At 44.0% G+C, this 18,085-nt stretch overlaps 1 protein-coding gene across 1 annotated transcript in view; it reads left to right on the top strand.

The window, feature by feature from the left end:
* The window catches only part of ADAMTSL1 (ADAMTS like 1), a 1,145,195-nt gene that overhangs the window by 1,087,527 nt on the left and 39,583 nt on the right, over positions 1–18,085 (top strand). Inside the window, exons 27-29 of the mRNA XM_055577966.1 lie at positions 11,641–11,853; positions 13,891–14,071; positions 17,224–17,431. Of these exons, the coding sequence (XP_055433941.1) occupies positions 11,641–11,853; positions 13,891–14,071; positions 17,224–17,431 (602 nt within the window). The remainder of the gene's footprint in view (positions 1–11,640; positions 11,854–13,890; positions 14,072–17,223; positions 17,432–18,085) is intronic.

The following is an 18,085-nucleotide window of genomic DNA, read 5'->3' as shown; positions in this document are numbered from 1 at the left end:
CTCCTACTTCCAGTTATCGGTCTTATTTTTACAGTAGTTTCAAAACTTCTCCTTCTATACAGCACCATTGATAAAACATCTACGTTAAAGATGAAAAGTTTCTCTACTGTGAGGGTCACTCAGAGAGGTTCACAGCGTTACATGGAGAAGAGAAGTGGGAGGAGGGAGATAGAGGTGACCCAAATGAGATGAGGTGGAATCAATAGTGGAGAGAGTGAGCTAGCCAGTAGTCACTTCCTTATGTGCACTCCACAACTGGACCGCTCAGAGATGTTCACGGAGTTATACAGAGAAGAGAAGAAGGAGGCAGGAGACAGAGGTGGCCAGAAGGATAAAAGGGGGAAATGAAAAGGAGGGAGACAGATCCAGCCAGTAATCAGTTCCCTAAGTGTTCTCCACCATCTGGAACACACAGAAATTCACAGAGTTGGGTAGAGTAGAGAGGGGTTAGGGAGGAGATACAGGCGACCTGGTGGAGAAAACAGAGAGTCCAAAGGGAGAGAGAGCAGTCAAGCCAGTAATCTCGCTCCCTAGTGAAAAATGGGTCCTGAAGATTGGGTTCTTAAAGGTACAAAATTGGTAACAAATACATAAAAGCAAAAATTAAAGATCTAGAGTAGAGTTTGGAATTTCAAAAATGCGATGTTAATGAAAAGAAGAAGGAAAAGAAAGAGAGAAAAAACGAACAAAGAAAAACAAACAAGGTCGCGAAAATTATAAAGAAACTACAGGTACAAAATTGATAACTAATACCAAAAAGCAAAAGTTAAAAATCTAGAGAAGAGTTTGGAATTTCACAAATACAATGTTAAAAAAAAGAAGAAGAAAAATAAAGAGAGAAAACAAACAAACCAACAAAAACAATGTCACAAAAATTATAAAGAAAATACAGGTACAAAATTGATATCAAATACCAAAAAGCATAAATTAAAAATCTTGAGTAGAGTTTGGAATTGCAGATATACGATGTTATACAAAAGAAGAAGAGAAAGAAACAGAGGGATAAAAAAAGTCACAGAAATTATGAAAAAAACTATAGGTACAAAATTGGTAACATATACCAAAAGGCTAAAATTAAAAATCTAGAGTAGAGTTTGGAATTTCAAAAATACAATGTTAAAGAAAAGAAGAAAAAGAAAAAAACAAAACACCGTCAAAAAATTATAAAATATATATATGAAGTTTGCTGAAGAGGAAAAAAAAATAGGGTCTTTTTTTTTTTTGCAAAGTAATAGTTATAAAAGTGAAAATTAAAGGACAATACAGGACTTAAAATTTTTTTTTTTATTAAAAAAGAAAGAAAGAAAGATTGATCATAAAATAGTAAAAATATATCTAGGTCTTTCTCTGGTTTTGTTGTGAGTATTGTGGGTTCAGTTCATTTTTGGCTAGTTCCTTGGTCTGACTTATATTTCTCAAGATCTATAGGCCCCTTCCTATGTAGTCTGTAGTAACCACAGGGTTTTAATCTATGGCCTGTAGCTTCCAAGGCGTTTCCCTCTGTTATAGCTTCTTCTGTTTGCTGGTCTCTTCAGTGTCTGGTTCCCGCCCTGACACAAAGGGGACGGTGGAGGACACTATTTTTTTTTATTTTATTTAGGCTCACTTGTTTAGCCGTGCTGTGGGGAGGGAGGGAGGGATGCTGCAAACAGATAACACTGGCGTGCGCTCGCAGTGCCTCAGCCACACTGGGTCTGCCTCTGCTCAAGGCGCGTGTAGCCTCCCTGCCCACACTGCTCGGGCTCTAGGTTGTTCCGCCGGGAACACTCAGAGGCTGGCCCTGGGCTGAGCTCCCAGGTCCAAGCCGCTCAGGTTCAGCCACTAGGGTAGTCCTCAGAGGCGCAGACTCGGTTGGGCCTGCGTTTTGTGCTCTTCCCAGATCCGAGCAGCTCAGGTGATGAGGTGTTTGGCGGGCGCCAATGCTGCGACTTATCGCCTCCCCGCCACTCGGTTATCTGGGTGTAAAACCGGCGCACCTTCTCAGGCAGATGTTGACCATCCAGACCCCCAAGAAATTTTAGTTAGCAAAGAAGCCTGCTTACAGTTTTATAGATAGTGTCTCTCTTGGGCTGTGATTGCCCCCTTACGGCTCTGGCTGCCTGTCACTGGAGGGGGAAGGTCTGCAGCCGGCTATCTCTGTTCAGTCCTTTGTTCTGTGCGCGGGCCTGGCGGTGTCTCAGGTTAGGGCTGGCTTTTCGCGTGGTAGATATCCCACAGTCTGGTTTGCTAGCCCAAATTATTTCGCTCAGATAGCGCTCAGGACATTCTGGCCCGATTCTTACTCTAAGGGACACAGCCCGCGCAGCGCTTCCCTGCCCAGCCCCCGCTTGCTAATGCCGTGTGCAGGCGTCTGCGCTGCTTCTCCACTGGGGGAGTTACCATAGGGCTCACAATCTGCTATTTTTAATTATTTATTCTTTTTTCTCCCTTTTATGTTGCCCTCTGTGCTTCCAAAGCTCGGCACAGATTCGGCAGTGAGAAGGTTTCCTGGTGTTTGGAAACTTCTCTCTTTTTAAGACTCCCTTCCCGGGATGGAACTCCGTCCCTCCCTCTTTTGTCTCTTTTTTTGTCTTTTATATTTTTTCCTACCTCCTTTCGAAGAGTTGGGTTGCTTTTCTGGGTGCCTGATGTCCTCTGCCGGCATTCAGAAGTTGTTTTGTGGAATTTACTCGACGTTTAGATGCTCTTTTGATGAATTTGTGGGGGAGAAAGTGTTTTCCCCGTCCTACTCCTCCGCCATCTTCCATATACCACCCTCCTCTTTCACTTTCATCAAGAGGCTTTTGAGTTCCTCTTCACTTTCTGCCATAAGGGTGGTGTCATCTGCATATCTGAGGTTATTGATATTTCTCCCGGCAATCTTGATTCCAGCTTGTGCTTCTTCCAGCCCAGTGTTTCTCATGATGTACTCTGAAGAGAAGTTAAATAAGCAGGGTGACAATATACAGCCTTGACATACTCCTTTTCCTATTTGGAACCAGTCTGTTGTTCCATGTCCAGTTCTAACTGTTGCTTCCTGACCTGAATACAGGTTTCTCAAGAGGCAGGTCAGGTGGTCTGGTATTCCCATCTCTTTCAGAATTTTCCACAGTTTATTGTGATCCACACAGTCAAAGGCTTTGCATAGTCAATAAAGCAGAAATAGATGTTTTTTCTGGAACTCTCTTGCTTTTTCCATTATCCAGAGGATGTTGGCAATTTGATCTCTGGTTCCTCTGCCTTTTCTAAATTCAGCTTGAACATGTGGAAGTTCACGGTTCACATACTGCTAAAGCCTGGCTTGGAGAATTTTGAGCATTACTTTACTAGCATGTGAGATGAGTGCAATTGTGCAGTAGTTTGAGCATTCTTTGGCATTGCTTTTCTTTGGGATTGGAAGGAAAACTGACCTTTTCCAGTCCTGTGGCCACTGCTGAGTTTTCCAAATTTGCTGGCATGTTGAGTGCAGCACTTTCACACCATCATCTTCCAGGATTTGGAATAGCTCAACTGGAATTCCATCACCTCCACTAGTTTTGTTCTAGTGATGCTTTCTAAGGCCCACTTGACTTCACATTCCAGGATGTCTGGCTCTAGGTGAGTGATCACACCATTGTGATTATCTGGGTTGTGAAGCTCTTTTTTGTACAGTTCTTCTGTGTATTCTTGCCACCTTTTCTTAATATCTTCTGCTTCTGTTAGGTCCATACCATTTCTGTCCTTTATCGAGTCCATCTTTGCATGAAATGTTCCCTTGGTATCTCTAATTTTCTTGAAGAGATCTCTAGTCTTTCCCATTCTGTTGTTTTCCTCTATTTCTTTGCATTGATCGCTGAGGAAGGCTTTCTTATATCTCCTTGCTATTCTTTGGAACTCTGCATTCAAATGGGAGTATCTTTCCTTTTGTCCTTTGCTTTTCCCTTCTCCTCTTTTCACAGCTATTTGTAAGGCCTCCTCAGACAGCCATTTTGCTTTTTTGCATTTCTTTTCCATGGGGATGGTCTTGATCCCTGTCTCCTGTACAATGTCACAAACCTCTGTCCATAGTTCATCAGGCACTCTGTCTATCAGATCTAGTCCCTTAAATCTAACTCTCCCTTCCACTGTATAATCATAAGGGATTTGATTTAGGTCATACCTGAATGGTCTAGTGGTTTTCCCTACTTTCTTCAATTTAAGTCTGAATTTGGCAATAAGGAATTCATGATCTGAGCCCCAGTCAGCTCCCGGTCTTGTTTTTGCTGACTGTGTAGAGCTTCTCCATCTTTGGCTGCAAAGAATATAATCAGTCTGATTTCAGTGTTGACCATCTGGTGATGTCCATGTGTAGAGTCTTCTCTTTTGTTGTTGGAAGAGAGTTTTGCTATGACCAGTGCATTCTCTTGGCAAAACCCTATTAGCCTTTGCCCTGCTTCATTCTGTACTCCAAGGCTAAATTTGCCTGTTACTCCAGGTGTTTCTTCACTTCCTACTTTTGCATTCCAGTCCCCTATAATGAAAAGGACATCTTTTTTGGGTGTTAGTTCTAAAAGGTCTTGGAGGTCTTCATAGAACCATTCAACATCAGCTTCTTCAGCATTACTCGTTGGGGCATAGACTTGGATTACTGTGATATTGAATGGTTTGCCTTGGAAACGAACAGAGATCATTCTGTCGTTTTTGAGATTGCATCCAAGTACTGCATTTCAGACTCTTTTGTTGACCATGATGGCTACTCCATTTCTTCTGAGGGATTCCTGCCCACAGTAGTAGATATGATGGTCATCTGAGTTAAATTCACCCATTCCAGTCCATTTTAGTTCACTGATTCCTAGAATGTACACATTCACTCTTGCCATTTCTTGTTTGACCACTTCCAATTTGCCTTGATTCATGGACCTGACATTCCAGGTTCCTATGCAATATTGCTCTTTACAGCATCGGACCTTGATCCTATCACCAGTCACACCCACAACTGGGTATTGTTTTTGCTTTGGCTCCATCCCTTCATTCTTTCTGGAGTTATTTCTCCACTGATCTCCAGTAGCATATTGGGCACCTACTGACCCGGGGAGTTCCCCTTTCAGTATCCTATCATTTTGCCTTTTCATACTGTTCAGAATGTGGAATGACAGAATGTGGTCCACTGGAGAAGGGAATGGCAAACCACTTCAGTATTCTTGCCATGAGAACCCCATGAACAGTATGAATGGTATGTTAGCTGACTAAGATTTCTGGCTCCTGGATAAGTAACTTTATCAGCCATAGAAAACAGCCTGTGGCTGCTACCACTCCTTCCCTGCCTAAATGGTCTCTCAGAAAACTAATCCTAATGGAGTAATGGAGTTGGAAAAATGAATATTAAAGCTAAATTGAGAGATTCCCTGGCCAAATATCTCCTGTTTCCTTGGGAAGAGCAAGGTTCTTATTTTTCAATTTGGAATCTAGTCAGCCTCACTGTACTCTGTCCACAACAATCAAATAAAACAATTATTGCAGCCAGCATCTCAGCAGCATATGACACCTTTTCTTCTTTAAAGCAAATGGGATAGGAAGACATAGATCTGTAGATCTGTAAGTCAAAGAAGCTGTACTTGTTTCAAACTTCAGTTTTGAAATCATGCTATATGCCTAAACAAACATACAGCTTCCCTGCCTTTTATTAGAAAATTAAACCAATGTCTGACTCCAGACAACATTTGGGACTGGAGGGAGTGGGTGCTGCTGGGTCCCTAGAGGTCCCCAATGGCTTTATCTCTATGCACGTCTCCCCAAGGCCATTCGCACCCTCATTTCATAACAGGAGTACAGTGTCGCCACCATGAACCTCATGGCATAGAGATGCCTAGATGCCACCAGAAGCATGTGGGGATCCTGCTCCTCTGAGATGGTGATCCAGGTCAGGTGAGAGCTGGGTCAGCACACAGGGAGGAACTCCATCCTACTGGATGCCTTGGATCCACAGGTGATCTGGAAGCCCCTATTCCCTAAATGTATCAATTAGTTACCTCACCCCACCCCTGAAGATGCATTAAAATAAACCCCCAAGATACAATGGCTTACAATGGCTTAACATAACAGTCATTTATTCTTACTGATCTTCCTTAGTTCAGCTGATCTAACTGGGTTTGGCTGGACTGACTTGGCTCTTCTCCACATTTTTCTCATCTTCCCCTTGGGACCATCAGGCTAGCCCAGGCATGTTCTTCTACAGTGATGGCAAAGGCACAAGAACACAAGTGAAAACTCACCAGGTCTCTCGAGGTCTAGGATTGAAACTGGCACCCAGCACATCTGCCACCTCAGTTATTTTATTATGGAAAAATACACGTAACATACAATTTACAATTTTAACCATTTTTAAGTGTACAATTCAGTGGCATTAATTACATTCCTACTGTTGCACAACCTCACACTATCCGTCTCCAGAACTTATTCATCATCTTAAATGGAAACCCAAACTGTTAAATAATAATATTCCATTGCCTCCTTCCTCCAGCCCCTGGTAATTATTATTCACTTTCTGTTTCTACAAATTTGGCTACTCTAGGTATCTCATATAAAGGGAGTCATACAATATTTATCCTATGCTGTCTGACTTCCTGTACTTAATGTTTTCAAGTTTAATCCATGTTGTCACATGTATCAGAATTTTATTCCCTTTCAAGGCTGAATAATATTCATCATATATATTTATCACATTTGCTTATCCATCCATCCGTTGATGGCCCTCTGAGTTGTTTTCACCATTTGGCTATCATGAATAATGCTGCCGTGGACATTGGTGTACAAATATCTATTCAAGTCCTGCTTTCAAATCTTTTGGATATATAGCCAGAAGTAGAATAGTTCAGTTCAGTTCAGTTGCTCAGTCGTGTCTGACTCTTTGCAACCCCATGAACCGCAGCACGCCAGGCCTCCCTGTCCATCACCAACTGCCAGTCTACCCAAACCCATGTCCATTGAGTCAGTGATGCCGTCCAACCATCTCATCCTCTGTTGTCCCCTTCTCCTCCTGCCCTCAATCTTTCCCAGCATCATAGTCTTTTCAAATGAGTCAGCTCTCCACATCAGGTGGCCAAAGTATTGGAGTTTCAGCCTCAACATCAGTCCTTCCAATGAACACCCAGGACTGATCTCCTTTAGGATGGACTGGTTGGATCTCCTTGCAGTCCAAGGGACTCTCAAGCGTCTTCTCCAACACCACAGTTCAAAAGCATCAATTCTTCGGTGCTCACCTTTCTTCACAGTCCAACTCTCACATCCATACATGACCACTGGAAAAACCATAGCCTTGACTAGACAGACCTTTGTTGACAAAGTAATGTCTCTGCTTTTGAATACGCTATCTAGGTTGGTCATAACTTTCCTTCCAAGGAGTAAATGTCTTTTAATTTCACGGCTGCAGTCACCATCTGCAGTGATTTTGGAGCCCAAAAAAATAAAGTCGGTCACTGTTTCTACTCTTTCCCCATCTATTTGCCATGAAGTGATGGGACCAGATGCCGTGATCTTAGTTTTCTGAATGTTGAGCTTTTTTTGTTTAATATAAATTTATTTATTTTAATTGGAGGTTAATTACTTTACAATATTGTATTGGTTTTTCCATACATCAACATGAATTTGCCATGGTTGTACACCTGTTCCCCATGTTGAACCCCACTCCCACCTCCTTCCTCATACCATCCCTCTGGCTCTGGGTCATCCCAGTGCATGTTGAGCTTTAAGCCAACTTTTTCATTCTCCTCTTTCACTTACATCAAGAGCCTCTTTAGTTCTTCTTTACTTTCTGCCATAAGGGTGGTGTCATCTGCATATCTAAGGTTATTGATATTTCTCCTGGCAATCTTGATTCCAGCCTGTGCTTCTTCCAGCCCAGCGTTTCTCATGATGTACTCTGCATATAAGTTAAATAAGCAGGGTGATAATATACAGCCTTGACGTACTCCTTTTCCTATTGGGAACCAGTCTGTTGTCCCATGTCCAGTTCTAACTGTTGCTTCCTGACCTGCATACAGGTTTCTCAAGAGGCAAGTCAGGTGGTCTGGTATTCCCATCTCTTTCAGAATTTTCCACAGTTTATTGTGATCCACACAGTCAAAGGCTTTGGAATAGTCAATAAAGCAGAAATAGATGTTTTTCTGGAACTCTCTTGCTTTTTCCATGATCCAGAAGATGTTGGCAATTTGATCTCTGGTTTCTCTGCCTTTTCTAAAACCAGCTTGAACATCTGGAAGTTCACGGTTCACGTACTGCTGAAGCCTGGCTTGGAGAATTTTGAGCATTACTTTACTAGCGTGTGAGATGAGTAGAGAAGTAGAATAACTGTTGAGTAATTCTAATTTTTTTTTAGGAATTTTGATACTGTTTTCCACAGTGGCTGCACCATTTTACATTTCCACCAGCAATACACAAGCATTATAATTTTCCCACATCTTCATCAACTCTAGTTAATGTTTTTTTTCTCATTTTTAAATAATAGCCATCCTAATGGTCATAACGGAGAAGGCAATGGCACCCCACTCCAGTACTCTTGCCTGGAAAATCCCATGGATGGAAGAGCCTGGTAGGCTGTAGTCCATGGGGTCGCTAAGAGTCGGACATAACTGAGCGACTTCCCTTTCACTTTTCACTTTCATGCATTGGAGAAGGAAATGGCAACCCACTCCAGTGTTCTTGTCTGGAGAATCCCAGGGGCAGGGGAGCCTGGTGGGCTTCCGTCTATGGGGTTGCACAGAGTTGGACACGACTGAAGCGACTTAGTAAATAAACTGGTATCTCATTGTGGTTTTGATTTATGTTTCTATAGCAATTAGTGATGCTGAGTATCTTTTCACGTACTTATTAACATTTGCCTATCTTTGAAAAATGTCTATTCAAGTGTTTTGCTCATTTTTAAATTTGGTTAGTGGTTTTTGATGAGTTGTAGGAATTCTTTCTATATCTTTATATATTAATCTCTTATCAGATGTGATTTGTAAATATTTTCTCCATTTGTGTGAGTCACGTTTTCACTTTCTTGTATCCCTTCATTCATTTATGTTTTTCTTTATTTTAGCAATGTTTTGTAATTTTCAGTGTACAGGTCTTTTGCCTACTTGGTTTAGTTTATTCTTAAGTATTTTATTGTTTTTGATAGTCATATAAATGGAATTGTTTTCTTTTTAAATGCTATTTATTATTTTGGCTGCTCTGCATCTTTGTAGCTGCACATGGGCTTTCTCTAGGTTATGGCAAGCAGGAGCTACTCTCTAGAGTACTCTAGTACTCTCTAGCTACTCTCTACTCTCTAGTTGCAGCGTGCAGGCTCCTCGTTGTGGTTTCTCTTGTTGCAGAGCATGTGCTCTAGGAGCGTGGGCTCAGTTTAGTTGTGTTACAGAGTATTAGTTGCCCTGCAGCCCGTGGAATCCTCTCAGACCAGGGATTGAACCTGTGTCCCCTGCATTGGCAGGCATATTCTTAACCACTGGACCACCAGGGAAATCCTGGAACTGTCTTAATTTCCTTTTCATATTTTTCATTTCTAGTGTTTGTTAGTAGCCATTTTATCAGCCAGAGTAGCCACATGGCCAAAACTAAAGTCAGGAGGAAGGGAAGTATAGTCCACCCATCACGGGAGGGCCCTGCAAAATTACACTGCAGAGTGAGTCCACATAGGGAGGAGTGAAAAACTGGGTCCTGCAATGACATTCCAGGCTGAATTTCTGAGGGTCAATTGCAGAAGCAGTCTGTTGCTACTACTTCAACCTACACAAGCACAGTGAAAATGTAAAAAGGCAAGGGAATAAAGGGAGTAAGTAGACAAGGAAAGGAGGTATCAAAGTGCCTAAGTACTGAGTTGGCCAAACACTCAAACTTTTTGGCCAACCAAGTAAATTGTTGGTGCCCCGCCAGACAAGTAGTAGATATAGAGGAAAGAGCAGAAGGCAATGAGCCAAATAGAAGGTCTGGCTTTGATCTTAGAATGGTCTCTTAACATTTCTTAACATCTCTGGGCCTTGGCAGCAAGCTAGATCATCTCTTTAAAGACCTTTCCTGTGTTAACGCTGCCATCTTATAAAAATCCTAACAGTGCTGCCCCAGAACACAGCACAAGTCAACGTTAGGAGATCCATTCTCCATACAGATCCATAAGCACACACATCCATGCAGATGATCATCTGTATGTCTTACTGATCCCATCTTCTGCCTACATCTCAGCTTTATTGGTGTGCTTTTTTGCATCCCATACCAGTTGAGATCTCCTTGAAAAAGAGAAGATAGTTATTACTTGCTTAACTGTCCCCAGAACACTATGCACCAAATACATATTTTTTAAGTGAACTGTGCAGTCCATCGGGTCGCAAAGAGCTGGACACAAGTGAGAGACTGAACTGAACTGAACTGAGTAAAAAAACCTCTAGTATCTTTATTTTGAATGACTTATCTTGCATTTTGAAATGTTCAAATAATTTTTCTCTGGCAGCTAAATTTCTGGAGTCACAACAGCAAATTCTGCAAGTACAAATTTAGAGGTAATGAGTTTCTCTCACAGTTGCAGTTTATTTTACTAATTTTATGCAGCTAAATAGACACCATATCTCAGTTTAATATTTCAGAATTTTAGTGTAACAAAATAAGTTAAATGACTATGGAATAAGTATGACAGTGCACATGTCCAATGCAGGCTTAGCTGTCAGAAGAGCTGTCAAAAGACCAAAGTTCTTGACTTACAGAGAAATGGGATCAGTGTTTAAAACTGTTTTTCTAGTCTCTGTTGAAAATTTGGGGCATGAAAATCACATAAAGCATAAAATGGAGGCAGACATTGGACCGTTACCAATTAAAGTTGGATTCTTAATTATCACTATTTAGTACATGGGTTTTTTTCCCCAAAACATTGCATTTGAAGAAGTGACTTCTTTCAGTATAAGAGCCTATTATACAAAGTGAAGTAAGTGAAAAAGAGAAAGACAAATATTATATATTAACACATGTACAGAATCTAGCAAGATGTTGCTCATGAACCTTTTTGCAGGACAGCAATGGAGATGCAGGCATAGAAAACAGACTTGTGGACACAGTGGGGGAAGGAGAGGGTGGGATGAATGGAGAGAGGAACATTGAAACATACATTACCATGTGTAAAACATTTGCTCTGTGACACAGGGAGCTCAACCCAGTGCTCTGTGACAACCTAGAGGGGTGGGAGATGGGAGGCAGGCTCAGGAGAGAGGGGACAGATGCATACCTGTGGCTGATTCATGTTGATTTATGGCAGAGGCCAACACAATATTGTAAAGCAATTATCTTGGCAAAACTAATACAGTTATGTAAAGTTTAAAAATAAAATAAAATTAAAAAATAAAAATACATAAAAAATGGCATGGGAACTAATTAATCTGTGAAATCACATGCAATGAGTAAATCTTAATTGCTTCATTTTTTTTTTAATTATTACAGGGACATAGGTTAAAATAGGTACTTCATGTTCCCCAGGATTTTTTCCTTGAGTTGAATGAATAATAGTCACTTTCCCAGTATCCCAGAGAACAGAAATATCTCCTATTTGCTTGGGATTGTCATAGGGAAGCGACACTGAATGTATGGCCTCAAAATTCATGGACATAGTCAAGCAGCTCATCAGGAATGTGTCCTTTTTGGCCATATCCATGGCTTACCTCTCCTCTCCTCTCCTTCTAGGCTGCCCTGTCAAAGGCGACCCTACTCCCAATATTACCTGGTTCCACGGTGACCAGCCAGTGGCCAATGTCACAGGACTGATGTATCATATCTTGGCAGCTGGACAGATTCTCCAGGTTGCAAATCTTAGTGGTGGATCTCACGGGGACTTCAGCTGCCTTGCTCAGAATGAGGCAGGAATGCTCGTGCAGAAGGCCTTTTTAGTGATCCAAGGTAAGAAACCCTTCAGGACCTGGGTGCCAGGCTTGCTTCTTGAAAAAGGGAGTCTACTTGGGAATCTAATTCTCTAGCAGAACAAAGTGATTTCTGATCCCCAGTGGTTCTTAAGAGTGTGAAAATGGAAACCCAACCATGTTGCCATACCATGAGGCTCTCTTCAGAAAAGCCACTTGTCTGCATCTCAGCAGAACCTGGAAAAGTCAGTGCTACTTTCATAGATGTGCCCTTCTGCTCATCATGTTACTGCTACTCAGGACCAAGGAGATCCACATAGGAGAGCAGATGTTTCCTTTATGCTGGCCTAACCACTAAAGAACACATACACTTGCCTGTTAGGGAAATACAAGTTTTCTCTGTTGGGTTGGTTTAAAATTTCCTCTTGATGTGAACCATGTGGTTGCTGTCCCCTGCCTTTGGAGAGCCGGGGCTGGCACCAGGACTGGTGGGTCATGCAGAAGTCTTCAGCTACAGTCACATGTCGAGTGCTTGCCTGGCCACTGCCCTGTGGTCTGTCCGCGAGCAGACCGAGGAGTCTGTGTGGCTCACACATTCATCTTCCAGGCACACGGGTGGGACTGAGAGCCTTTGGATGGGGCCTGCATTCACTGCCCCAAGAAAGGGTAGCAAATGAGCCCAGCAGAGTGGGAAAGGAGCCCAAACTGGCCTTGGTATAGAAACTAAGCGAGGCCTTTGAGTTTTCCATAGGCTGGTTCTCCTCTTTTAAGGAAAGCAAAATTCTACTGCACGTATCCTAAAATGGAGGCTTCCGTGGGAAGGGACAGAGTTCGTTCCAGAATAGCACATAAGGATGGAGATTTTTCTGAGTCCGTAGGTTTTCCCCTGAAACACCCTCCACCACCACTTGGCCTTCCAGATAGGAAAGTCAGTGTTGCGTTTTCTTGTCAGCCGGCCAGTCTCTGCTGAAAACCAGAAGGCAGTGTCCATCTGCAAGTTTTGTATAACACGACTGTACAAATAAGCACTCAAAATTTACCAGCCCACAGTTATTTTTAACAGTTCTCCTACCAGTGAGTCCCAGACCCCCCAATAGAAAATCCAAAGAAATGGCCTTTCTGACTGATGTCATAGTCTCCATAAATGAATATTCTTTTGATAGGCTGTTTTTCTGTAACATATACAAAGTCCAGCTCCAATATGGACTTTTAAATATCATTGTTGAGTACCTCTTGTAGTTTTATATCTCTTTGTTGAAAAATAAAGTCACCTTCTGGTAAATCAACAGGGGGAATAAAAGTACTTTAGGAAGTAGGTTTTAAAATATGAGAGCTACAGCCACTGATGAAGTTCTAGGTGCCAGGTCCTGGGCTAGACCCAGCGCTTCATGCATGCTCAGTTGCTTCAGTCATGTCCAACACTTTGCGACCCCATGGACTGTAGCCCACCAGATTCCTCTGTCCATGGGATTCTCCAAGCAAGAACGGAGTGGGTTGCCATGCCCTCCTTCAGAGGATCTGAACTCACATCCCTTATGTCTCCTGCATTGGCAGGCGGGTTTTTTACCATTGGCACCACCTGGGAAGCCCAGGGCTAGGCCCTGTACTTTCTTTATATCCTGTTCTCCAGTAGCATGATGAGATAAGGGAACGGTACTCACTTTATGGATGAGCCAGCTCAGGCCCTTGGAGACCATGTGACTTGCCCAGATCTGTTGGGAATGGAGCCCACTGAGGGGCACTTCTTTTTAGTCACTAAGTCATGTATCCAACTCTTTGCAACCCCATGGATGTAGCCCATCAGGCTCCTCTCTCCATGGGATTTCCCAGGCAAGAATCTTAGAGTGGGTTGCCATTTCCTTCTTCAGGAGATCTTCCTGACCCAGGGATCACACCTGCATCTCACACACTGGCAGGTGGATTCTTTACCACTGCACCACAGGAAGCATCACGGGGCACAGCCTCATTCATAATAGCACCTCATGCCCTCCCTGCTCCGCCCAGCTCAGAAGGAACATTGATGAGCATAAGCATTGATGCCACCTTCTTTTCACCTCTGATTCTCCTCCTGTGACAGATTACTGGTGGTCTGTGGACAGACCGGTGACCTGCTCGGCCTCCTGTGGCAACAGGGGGGTTCAGCAGCCCCGCCTGCGGTGTCTCCTAAACAACATGGAGGTGGACCCCACTCACTGCGCGGGGAAGGTGCGCCCTGCTGTGCAGCCTATCCCCTGCAACCGGAGAGACTGCCCTTCCCGGTGAGTCCACCAGCCCCTCCCCAGGATGGGCCTGGACTTGCAGCCAGGCTCATGGCCAGCCCTTGTTAAGTACTATGAGAGCGAGAGACACTGAGTGCCAGCGAGGGAGCCTGATGGCCGAGGAGCCACGCTGTCTGTCGGCCCGGCCCACCAGACTCCCCATTGCACAGAAGACATCCCCCAGGACAAGCCTCCTTTCTCAGCTGTTTGTCCCCTCACCGCTCAGTCAGCTAAAGCTGCCTGGGCTTCCCAAGGGCCTGAAAAGGTCGGTTTAGGGGCTGGGAATATCCCAGGCCCTGGCAAGAGAGAGTTCTCATCCTGCAGCAAGAAGGCTGGTTTTCAGAGGGAAAAAAACATGTTGTGGTTGAAGTGCTTAGGGGATAGTGATCACTGGGCTATACCCCAACAACCCCTCCCCTTTCTTCTAACTATATACCTTTGCTCATCAGTACTCCATTTTAGCTGAGGAAATCTTATCCTCTCTTCTACAAAGGCTTGCCTCTTGTTAAAGTTGAAATAAATTTTCATTTCCCACAGTTGCTTCAACTTTGGGTTTACAGTTGACCCTTAAGCTACACAGAGGTTAGGGACAGTGACCTTGAGCAGTCAAAAATCCATGCATAACTGTATAGTTGCTGCTCCAACTATAGATGGTGTAGTCCTCTAATAGGTATTTAGTGAAAGAAATCTGAGTACAAGTGGACCCATGTGGTTCATACCTGCTGTTGTTCGGGGGCCAACTGTACATTCTCTGCACTTGGGTTCCTTATATAACCCAGAACAATAGCCACAGTCTCTGCCTCTTCCATCTTCCTTGAGCTTTGAGCAGCCATGAGTCCCACTGAGCAGTGCCCTTCCCCCTCACCATGTCAGGCAGCAGCTAAAGGAATAATGGATGGGCTTGGAGTTGGCATCCACATGGTGCCCTGAGCCTGGGGAGACTTGGCAGAGCCCTGAAACACCCCTTTACTGCCTGTCTGTGGGACGTTCACCCACTCCTTAGGCAACCACTTTGTGTTCTGCCAGCTGAGTCATAAGGAGCAGCTGAAACCAGGAGAGCCTCAGTGAAATATGAAACACACTCATTAATATCAGCAGTTTGACTTGCTGACGGGAAGGTTTCCACGGGAATGATTAATGTCCTTTTATACCCTTCCTGAACTGTAACATAGCCTGTACCTCTCCTTTCTTAAAGCCCCCACCCCAGCTCCTGAAAAATTGCTGAAATGTATATTTGGAAATAAAAGTTGATTGAAAGGCAGGCCTGACATTCACCAGGGAGAGGAAGACTGCCTTTGCCAAGCTGTGTGAAATGAAGAAGAGGTCATGGACATGCCAGGGACATTTTGATTTGCTGTGGTGATAGAGTCAATCAGCCTCATTTACTTCTGCAGATGAAATAATGGCCGGGTCTGCTTGGGTTTCAGCACCCTCAGGGGCTTTAAAACACCTTCTGCCTGCTTCCTAAGTGGCTCTGCTCCTGTGGGTTAGAAATCTGCACACAGTCATCTCTCTCCGAGATGAACAGAACAGGGAAGTTCCACCAAACTAAATAAGTCACAGATCCAGGTTCAGGAGAAATGTGCTCCCTGTTCCTACTACTTACCTCTCCCGAAAGCCAGATGTGGCACCATTGGACTAGAAAGTGGCCACAGGCTCATCTTTGACTGGTTTTCCCACCAAGCTTCCTGGGCATGTCAGCCCCCTCTTCTGCACACAAACAGGTGTGGCCCCAGTTGTCTTTTTGAATTGCACTGTGAAGTCACGCTTTGACCCAGGTAGCTGTGTCAGCCACTTCATTTAGATCATTCCCCTCCGCCCGCCGCCCAAAGCAATAAAGTCAAAAAATGTTTTTTCCAGGTTGAATGAAATGGCTGGAAAGAACCAAATCTTTTCCACAAACTACACCTCCTTCCCCTCCTCTTTGAGAATTAGCACAGGGTAACATCCAAAAAGAACCCCTCCATATCTGTATACAGTCCAAGGATCTCAGAGTGTTTCCCAACTTATAGCTTGGCTTTATGAGGAAAGCTATTTGTCACAGTCCTGGTCAGTCTCACTTCTGAGGATCCAAATTGCAGCTGGAGCCTAACATCCTGACAATAACTACCGTCACCACATAAACCACCCTCTGAGAGGCGTAAGACCTGTGGACTGTGGCTCATGGAGGTGGGGAATTGCTCCAGAAAGCTGGAAGGAACTTCGTAGGCTTCTGGGGGATTAAACAAATCAAATGAGACGTGGGTTAAGGCGAGGTAGGAAAAACACGAGTTCGAGCAGACAAAACTTGGCTTAAATGAGACCCAGGCTGCCTCTGGGGTTAGAAGGTAACCCAGGTTTGGATCTGATCTTCCCTGGGAAACAGGCCCTTCTCTGCCCCACACTTGAATGCCTTTAGGAAGAATCAGAACTGGTATAACTGGTTAAAGGACTGCCTCCCCTGAGGGTTTTATCTGCAAGCTCACAGCTTTGGGGGCCAATATTAAGATAAAGCGACTGATGTTTCACAGTGTGCCTTTTTAATCAATTTCCAAAGGGTATTTATTACCTGTAGCTGCCATAGCAAATTACCACAAACACGGTAGCTTAAAATGATAGATTTTTATTCTCTTCTAATTATGGAGGCCAGAAGTCCAGAATCAAGATGTCGGCAGAGCTGCACACCCCCTCCAAAGACTCCAGGAGAGAATCAGTTCCTGGGTCCCTGTAGCTTCTGGAGGCTCCAGGCGTCCCTTGGCTTGTGGCCACAGCACTCCAACCTCTGCCTTTGTGGTCACACTGTCCCCTCCTCTTCCATGTCAGATCTTCCTCTGCCTTTCTCTTACAAGAACACGTGATGGTATTTAATGCCTAACCAGATAATGCAGGACAAGCTCATCTCAAGATCTTTATATCTGTAAACACTCTTTGTCCAAATAAGGTAACATTCACAGGTTCCAGGGATGATTTCATGTACATATCTGGGAGGGGTGGGCATGGCATTTTTAGCTTACCACCCCAGGTATATTCTGTGAAAAGAGACATGGCCCTGCAATTAGCTCCTGTGTGGTAAGAACAGGAGGATGCTGTGGGGCTCCTTTTCTGAGAATATATGGCATTGTTCCTCTGCTCAAGGCTTGATCCTTTGCACTAATCCTTCTTCCTCTTCCCAGGTGGATGGTGACCTCCTGGTCTGCCTGTACCCGGAGCTGTGGGGGAGGCGTCCAGACCCGCCGGGTGACCTGCCAGAAGCTGAAAGCCTCAGGGATCTCCACTCCTGTGCCCAGTGACGTGTGCACGCAGCTTGCCAAGCGGCCAGTCGACACCCAGGCCTGTAACCAGCAGTTGTGTGTGGAGTGGGCCTTCTCCAGCTGGAGCCAGGTAAGACAGCTTTGTTTTCTTAGTTGATTTGCGGAGTTTCTAGTGTATAGCAGAGTGATTCAGTTGTGCCTATATATTCTTTTTCCGACTCTTTTCTATTATGGCTTATTGCAAAATATTGAGTAGATTACCCTGTGCTATACAGTAGGTCCTTGATTATCTATTATATATACACTAATCTGTATCTTTTGATTCCAACTATATCCCGACCCCCTCTTTCCCCTTTGGTTCAGTTCAGTTCAGTTCAGTCACTCAGTCGTGTCCGACTCTTTGCGACCCCGTGAATCGCAGCACGCCAGGCCTCCCTGTCCATCACCAACTCCTGGAGTTCACTCAGACTCACGTCCATCGAGTCAGTGATGCCATCCAGCCATCTCATCCTCTGTCGTCCCCTTCTCCTCCTGCCCCCAATCCCTCCCAGCATCAGAGTCTTTTCCAATGAGTCAGCTCTTCGCATGAGGTGGCCAAAGTACTGGAGTTTCAGCTTTAGCATCATTCCTTCCAAAGAACACCCAGGACTGATCTCCTTTAGAATGGACTGGTTGGATCTCCTTGCATGCTAGTAAAGTAATGCTCAAAAATTCCCCTTTGGTAACCATAAGTTTATTTTTCAGGTCTTATGAGTCTGTTTCTGTTTTGTAAATAAGTTCATTT

The sequence above is a fragment of the Bubalus kerabau genome, chromosome 4, assembly GCF_029407905.1.
Source record: "Bubalus kerabau isolate K-KA32 ecotype Philippines breed swamp buffalo chromosome 4, PCC_UOA_SB_1v2, whole genome shotgun sequence".
NCBI classification, from domain to species: Eukaryota; Metazoa; Chordata; class Mammalia; order Artiodactyla; family Bovidae; genus Bubalus; species Bubalus kerabau.
The sequence above is the reverse complement of the archived record's forward strand: the minus strand, read 5'-3'. Positions and strand labels throughout refer to the sequence as shown.